The sequence below is a fragment of the Psammomys obesus genome, unplaced genomic scaffold (assembly GCF_907164565.1).
Source record: "Psammomys obesus unplaced genomic scaffold, mPsaObe1.curated_primary_1811, whole genome shotgun sequence".
Classification (NCBI taxonomy): domain Eukaryota; kingdom Metazoa; phylum Chordata; class Mammalia; order Rodentia; family Muridae; genus Psammomys; species Psammomys obesus.
In genome coordinates this window covers 814259-822057 of record NW_026594014.1, presented here as the reverse complement: position 1 = coordinate 822057, position 7799 = coordinate 814259, and the positions used below count along the sequence as shown (strand labels likewise).

The following is a 7799-nucleotide window of genomic DNA, read 5'->3' as shown; positions in this document are numbered from 1 at the left end:
AGTGCTGGGATTAAAGGCCTGCGGCACCGGGCTGCTTTATTATTATAAGATCATATTACAAAATCACAGACACGTTTCCTAGAAAGATAAATAAAAAGGCAGCGTCGCCCGTGTGAGGTGCAGTCCCCGACTCCACGGACCCACTTCCACAAGGAAACAGCGACCGACGGGAGCCGACGCGCGAACCCCGCGGGAGGACCCCGCGGCACTTCCGGCTCCTGCCGCCCTGCCCAGCCCAGGACGGCCCGCGCACGCCTAGCGGCCCTGGTGCGGTGTGAGCATGCGCACTCCCCTCGGCAGACTCTGGAAGACACGAGCGACCCGGAAGACTTTCCTGCCACACTCCAGAGCCGGTGTGAGAGGCGTCGATGGCGGAGGGTGCGAAGGCGGCAGCTGAGAGCGGTGGTGGCGGCGACTCCGGAGCAGGCGCATGCGAACGCGGAGTGGCGCCCATTAAACCTCAGTAAGTCGCTGGCGTCCGACGGCGAAGCCGAGGGACCTTCCCGGCGTCCATGGCACGGCGCGAGTGGTGCATGCCGGGAGGTGTGGCGGTGTCCTGGAGGGAGCAGCCGGCGGCACCACAGTCTCTACGGACTTGCTGACGCGCTAGTGTAATATGTATGGTTGTCACATGCGTTAGGGTTGACTTTGCGCATGTGCGGCGCGGGGAAGGGGGGGGACACTAGGCGCGCGGTGCACGCTGGGGCTTGTAGTCTTCCCTGCGCAAGGCAAAACGGCGTGCGTGTCTATCACTTCCGGTTATGGTTACAGACCACTTCTGTATGTGGGCCGAAAGACCTCCTGGGAAGTGTGGCAGTCTGGTTTCCGCTGCCAAGCATACTGGGACTTGTAGTTCCTTCATAGTCTAACGTGAATGTTGGCATTTGTAAGACTTGTAAGACAATGCAGCTCAGCCGGGCGTGGCGCACGCCTTTGATCCCTGCAGAGGCAGGGCAGGTGGAGCTCTGTGAATTCGCGGCCAGCCTGGTCTACAAATCCAGTCCAGGACAGCCAGAACAACTCTCTACCCACCAAAAACAGACAATGCATGGGTCCTTCAAATGCAAGATAGGTGTCCACCTGGCACTGGGGTGCCCCAGGGTAAGAGCTGGCTGGTTCTAAGTAGTGAGCCTCCTGTCAGCAGAAGCATGTGAGCCGGACATTAGTCCCCAGGTGCCTTTTGGTGTGCAAACTGAGCCTCTTCCTCTCTGGCAGGTACCGAACCACCAAGGAACGGTTCCATGAATACCTGGACGCAGACAAGGGGGAGGGTGTATGCCAGGAAACACCCGCAGGAGATGGCAATGAAGACACGGCCGAGCCAGAGGCCAAAAGGAGCCGTCTGGAAGATGGGCAGGAGAACGGGAAGACGGAGGTGGCAGTTGAATCCTCTGAACAGAGGCAGGTGCCCAAGAGGGCCCGTGGCCAAAACAAAAGCCGGCCCCACGTGAAGCCAGCGCACTATGACAAGGAGAGGCTGTGCCCGTCCCTTCTCCAGGTGAGAGCTGGCCTGGGCTTTCCACGGCCATCTCAGAGCCTGTAGGAGCCTCACCCAGCAGTATTGTGGCTTCCCGCTGCTGCACAGTGCTGCTGCAGGATCGACAGTCCTCAGCCCAGCTGCGCTGCACACTCCCATTTATTTATTTATTTATTTTGGTTCTTGGAGACAGGGTTTCTCTGTGTAGCCCTGGTTGTCCCAGAACTGGCCCTGTAGACCAGGCTGGCCTCAAGCCCAGAGAGCACTGTGGAGTGCCTGCATCGCCACAGCCCCACTATTTCATTTATTTACTTTTAAAATGGCATTATATGCCCTGGAACCGGAGTTACAGGCAGTTGTGAGCTGCCGCTTGGTTGCTGGGAATCAGACTCAGGTTGTGGGCAAGAGCAGCTGGCTCTTGACACCTGGGCCATCACTCTAGCTTATGTGAGCCTGACACTGTTCCAGCTTAGGGCTGGCAGCAGGGCTTTCAGGGGCTGCTGACACTCGCCCAGGGCCACACAGCTGGGAGAAGAGCTCCCCTCGATGCCTGGCTGCTCAGCCCTCGCCGGTCCCTTCCCGTCCTCCACAGGAGCTGGCGACTCCGTGTGCGTTTGGAGACCGCTGCCGTTTCCTGCATGACGTAGAGCGTTACCTGGAGACCAAACCAGCGGACCTGGGCCCTCGCTGCGTGCTCTTCGACACCTTTGGCCGTTGCCCTTACAGCGTTACCTGTCGCTTTGCTGGGGCGCACCTGGGGCCGGGAGGTCAGAACCTGGTGTTGGAGGAAGTGGCGGCCCGCTGTGCCCACCTCCCCTCTGTGCGCAATGGCCTGGACAGGGCCCTGCAGCAGCAGCTGCGGAAGCGCCAGGTGTGCTTTGAGCGAGCTGAGCAGGCCCTGCGCAACCTCACGCAGGGCCCCGTGCCTGTGGCCATTCCTGAGACCACTGTGGCCACGGTGACCCCAGAGCAGAACAGCTGCCACGCCCAGCCAGACCCCGTAGGAGGGGCCGGCACCCCACATGGCAGCCCTGTGCCCACCTGTGGCCCCCTGACAGACGAGGATGTTGTCCGGCTGCGTGCCTGCGAAAAGAAGCGGGTAAGGGGCAGGCCTGGCAGCTGGGCTCCTGCCCCGTCCACAGGCCTGTCTGGGCAGAAGGAGCCTGACCTGTGCTCTTTTCCCCTCCAGCTGGACATCAGAGGGAAGCTGTACCTGGCTCCGCTCACCACGGTAGGAGGTGGCTGGGGAAGGGCAGCCCTGTGGTTCCCTGGGGCTCCTCGGGGCTCTGCTCTCGCGACCTCTGAGGCCTGAACATGCCCGTATCCTGGCCAGTGTGGGAACCTGCCCTTCCGCCGCATCTGCAAGCGCTTTGGTGCAGATGTCACCTGTGGTGAGATGGCCGTGTGCACAAACCTGCTCCAGGGACAGATGTCCGAGTGGGCCTTGCTCAAGCGCCACCCGTGCGAGGACATCTTTGGGGTGCAGGTCAGTGTCTGTCCCGACGGTGGCTGGGAAGGGCTGCCGTGTTGGGGAGCGGTGCTGTGGCCCTGCCTTCCTTCCTGCTGTCCCTGGGTCGGCGTGCTGACCCCAGTGGGCCAGTCACCAACCACACTGCGCCCGGTGCAGCTAGAGGGTGCCTTCCCCGACACCATGACCAAATGCGCGGAGCTCCTGAATCGCACCATTGACGTAGACTTTGTGGACATCAACGTGGGCTGCCCCATCGATCTTGTCTACAAGAAGGTGATGGCCACTGCGCCCCGGAGCCAGGGGCGGGTGTGGCCTAATGCCCCCTTTTCCCCATCCGGGTAGAGGGCGCCCTGAGGCGGGCGGCGGGCAAGTTAGCTGCGCGTGGCTGCGCACAGGGGGTGTCCGTGTTTCTCGGAGGGTCATCAGGGTCTGTGTCCTGCAGGGTGGCGGCTGCGCCCTCATGAACCGCTCAGCCAAGTTCCAGCAGATTGTGCGAGGTGTGAATGAGGTAACCTGGGCTCATCCGGGCTGTGGGCCTTCTCTGTCCCCCAGCGTCTGCTGTGTAGCGTCCAGCCCCGCTGATGCCTCACCCCCTCGCCCCACAGGTGCTGGATGTGCCGCTGACTGTTAAGATGCGCACCGGCGTCCAAGAGCGCGTGAGCCTAGCACACCGCCTGCTGCCCGAGTTACGGGACTGGGGCGTCGCACTGGTCACGGTGGGTGTCGGCGCCCCTGTGGCCCTCCTGGTCTTTTGTTTTCTGTCTCCTTTGGCTCCGTGCTGTCTCTCTGGGCTCCCTCCTGCCCTTCACCTCGGGGGCCCCGAGGCCTGTTCCCCTCGAGCTTACCTCCTCATTGCTTCGCCCCGCCTCACAGCTTCACGGCCGCTCCCGAGAACAGCGCTACACCAGGCTGGCTGACTGGCCCTACATAGAGCACTGTGCCAGGGTGGCCAGCCCCATGCCCCTGTTCGGTAGGTGCCAGGGCCACCGGGGCCTCCCGCCCTGCTGACCTCTCAGCCGGGAAGACGGGAGGATGCTGGGCCCCGGAAGATCCAGGACCGACCCCAGGTCCATGGGGCCTTCCCCAGGTCCATGTCAAGACCCCGCTCTGTCTCCTCAGGAAATGGGGACATCCTTTCATTTGAGGACGCCAACTCTGCCATGCAGACAGGCGTTGCAGGGATCATGGTTGCCCGGTAAGCGGTAGCTGGGCTGGGACAAGGGTGCAGGAGTGTTGGCCCGGGGCTGCTGGGTGAGTGAGGCCCAGGCGCTGAGGTGACGGGAGCCAGCAGGCGTCAGGTCCTCACCGACTGTCTCCTCCACAGTGGTGCCTTGCTCAAGCCCTGGCTGTTCACGGAGATCAAGGAGCAGAGGCACTGGGACATCTCGTCCTCCGAGCGCCTGGACATCCTCAGGGACTTCACACACTATGGCCTGGAGCACTGGGGCTCTGACACGCAGGGCGTGGAGCGGACCCGGCGCTTCCTTCTTGAGTGGCTGTCCTTTCTTTGCAGGTGGACAGTGAACCGTTGGCCACGTAGGGGACTGGAGCCTCAGGCCTCGCCCGGCCTCATGGCCTCCTCTGCTCTCTCCACTTGGCAGGTATGTCCCTGTGGGCCTGCTCGAGCGACTCCCTCAGAGGATCAACGAGAGGCCGCCCTACTACCTAGGCCGTGACCATCTGGAGACGCTCATGGCCAGCCAGCAGGCTGCGGACTGGATTCGCATCAGGTACCCACTGGCCAGGGCTCTGTGGGGCAATGCTGGGAGGCCCAGGCCTAATTGTCACTCTTGTCCCCACAGTGAGATGCTGCTTGGACCAGTTCCCCCTGGCTTTGTCTTCCTGCCCAAGCACAAAGCCAACGCCTACAAGTAGCCAACGGAGACAATAAATTTTATTCTTCTACAATTTCTTCTTTGTTGGTTTTTTAAGATAAGGTCTCGTGTTGCCTAGGCTGGTCCTGAACTCCAGGAGCCCTAGGTGCATACCCACCTTTAAGCTGGGCTTTCTTAGGTTTCCTGAGGTGGCCTTCCCTCTTCGTCCAGGTTCTTGGCTGGTGTCTGGGCCCTCGGCATGGCTTTCTGTCTCCCGACTGTCCCGTTTTGTTGGCACTCGCCCTTGTGGCTGTGAGTTGGGTGACTTGCTGGAAGGCAGCAGCAGGACCTGACCCTGGAGTCATCTCTTACCCACCCCCGCCCCAGAACCCAGGTGCTGGGCCTGGACTGGAACCCTCCACCTAGCAACAAGGCAAACAGAACCCAGCGGGACTCTGTCCCCAGGTGCCTCTACTGCCACCCGGGCCCTCCCATGCAGCACCCCAAAACCCTCTACCCCCCAGCTATACCCCAGGAAGGCTTCGGCCCGCAGAGCCTGGAGGGCACTGAGGTGCCCGGTGGCCCAGAACCCCTTCCCACCGTAGGTATGATGGTGGGGCGGGCAGGGGTGTGTGATGGCCATGGGGCCTAGGCCCCTGCCCCACCCACCAGGCACCTTTGTCCACAGCCAACACCAATCTGCTGTATCAGACCCCCAGCTCAGACCAGGATGTGCTGCCAGCCCCTCCAGCAGGTACCGGCTGGCACCCCGAGCCTCACTGTGAGCAGGCTCCCTCCTCACCAGAGATGAGACCCCAAAACAGACCCTGAGTCACCTCTGTGCCTCCCCCCGCCCATAGTTAAACTTCTGTGCCACATTTTGAACTGACACCAAGGACCAGGCCAAAGCCTGCTTTGGTGACAGCAGCTGCCACTAGGCAAGACTTTCTGAGAGGCCCAGCCTCTCAAGCTCGGGTCAGTGGCCCTCTGAGGGGCAGGCCTCAGAGGACGGGACCCCTGCCTCGTCTCCTATGTGTCCCCATAGGACTGCTAAACAAAGCCGGTTGGCAAAGCGCCTCCAGGGTGAGGCTGTGTCCTGCATGCCTGGGTCCTGGTTCTCCCCCGACCCCGTGGCCTGGGTCCCCCCGAGGGTCCCCACTCAGGGTGTCTGCCACCCACAGGCTTCCAGATGGCTCCCTGCGGCTGCTTCTTCGACCCCCGCATCTACCGCATCGAATGGGCCACCTCCGACTTCGGCCAGTCATCCCTCTACAAGGTGGCAGTGGCTGGGGGTCCCGCCCTGCCTGGCGGCTACCTGCTGGAGGCCCCGTCCTACCTCAAGGCCCCGGGGCCGCCGCCTCCGCTCTACCCCCATTACCAGCCGGCCCCCAGTGGGCCACCATACCTCACACACTACCTTCCACCGGAGGCGCCTGGGCCCGAGGCGCTGGGCTTTGTGCGGGACGGAGGGCCTCACAACTTCATGGAGATGCTCAGAGAAGGCCTGGCGCCTCCGCCGACCCCCAAAGAGACTAAGCCATCTCCCGTGCTCATCACAGTCCCCACAGTGCACACGCTGGCCCCCGGGCCTTACAGCCACCTCAGTGGCCACGCCAGCCAGTTCCCAGGGCCCCAGGTGACCGTGAGGCCCATTGAGGCTTCCAGGGAGCCACAGGGTAGTGGCGTGGCCAGGCCAGGGCTGCAGCTCCCTCCTGGGCCTGTGGAGCCCAAGGCAGCTGAGGTAGAGGAGGCGGCCCCCGCGGCCTCAGGCGAGACCATGCCTCCAGAGGTGGCTCGCGCCTTCTTCCTGCCGGACAAGGTCCTTCTGGAAGATGCCATGAAGCTTTTCGACTGTCTGCCTGGTGAAGATGCCATGAAGCTTTTCGACTGTCTGCCTGGTGGTGCCGAAGCGGAGGTGGCCCTGCACAGGTCTTCCGGCCCCGGACTTCGGGACAGCGGTGGAGGTGGGGACGACTGCCCGGCTGACATCCGCTCTCTGCACCTCCCGGATGAGCTGCTGTCCTTTGACTACAATGTCCCCGAGATCCTGGACGCGGTGGCCAACGTGGATTACTTTTTCAGCTTCAAGGCCCTGGACGATGAGCCACCACCCCACCTGGGGGTCCCTGTCACTGACATGGTGGCCCCTGGCCCTCGGTCCCATCAGTCGGGGAAGAAAGCCAGCCCATCTGCCAAGAAAGAAAAGACAGGCAGCGGCGGCGGCGGCAGACACAGGCAGACCACCGTTGCCACAGGACCCAGGCCGGACCTGGGAGCTGCCCCCAATTAAAGCCATTTGAGCTCACACGTGTGCACGTGTGTCCTGTTGCCGTGACCAGGCTGGAGTGCTCAGACTGCACGGGTAGGCAAAGGGGAGCCTGGCAGTCACCAGACGCCTTCAGAGTTGGGCCAGGAACTTCGGAATTGAAGTGTGAGGTATCAGGGAGGCTGAACTATCACCCCTGCACTCGGGGCACCCGGGCAGGGGCTAGCGGAGGCCAGTCTGGGCCCCCAAATACAACCCCATTTAAAAGACATAAGGACATGGGGGCTGGGCTGTGGCTCCGCTGGGAGGGTGTTGGGGCTCAGTTGCTAGTCACAGGCCTGGGGCTGCCCTTCCCAGGGCTGCATAAACTATGTTTGGTACATGGCTGTAATCCTAGCGCTGAGGAAGTGGAAGGGGGCAGGATCAGCATTTCAAGGCTGGCCTGAGCTTCAGGACACTGTCTCAAAAACGGAAATTGGTCACCAGGGGCTGGCCGTGTTGGAAGGTCTCTTGAGGAAGTGGAGTTTTCTTTTCCAGACACTGCACTGAAATGGGTTCCCTTGTATGGTTTGGTGGTGGGAACCAAAGTGTCCAGAGAGGAATGGACTCTCACGGAACACAGCGTGCAGGGCAGCTCCTGCAGAGCTGCTCTTCCTCCAGCAAGCTCCCTGCGCCTCACCTGTGCCCCACAAAGCCACAGTTTGTGGAAGACCGGGAGGACACTTCTGCTGTTGGTGGGCGTCTGGGTTGCTGGGCTCAGCCTAAGTGTGG

General features: G+C 62.1%; 2 protein-coding genes across 2 annotated transcripts; both read left to right on the top strand.

Moving 5' to 3' along the window:
- The first annotated feature begins 287 nt into the window (after positions 1-287).
- Dus3l (dihydrouridine synthase 3 like) lies at positions 288-4856 on the top strand. Its single transcript, XM_055617797.1, has 13 exons — positions 288-463; positions 1216-1498; positions 2070-2576; positions 2667-2708; positions 2811-2963; positions 3105-3221; positions 3391-3456; positions 3554-3664; positions 3822-3918; positions 4068-4143; positions 4273-4461; positions 4550-4678; positions 4751-4856. The coding sequence occupies exons 1-13, from the start codon at positions 369-371 to the stop codon at positions 4821-4823; spliced, it is 1938 nt and encodes a 645-aa protein (XP_055473772.1). The 5' UTR covers positions 288-368; the 3' UTR covers positions 4824-4856.
- Positions 4857-4977: 121 nt separating this feature from the next.
- Prr22 (proline rich 22) lies at positions 4978-7190 on the top strand. Its single transcript, XM_055617771.1, has 4 exons — positions 4978-5367; positions 5451-5516; positions 5944-6972; positions 7102-7190. Exons 1-4 carry the CDS (start codon positions 5256-5258, stop codon positions 7188-7190), a joined length of 1296 nt encoding a protein of 431 aa, XP_055473746.1. The 5' UTR covers positions 4978-5255.
- Positions 7191-7799: the final 609 nt, after the last annotated feature.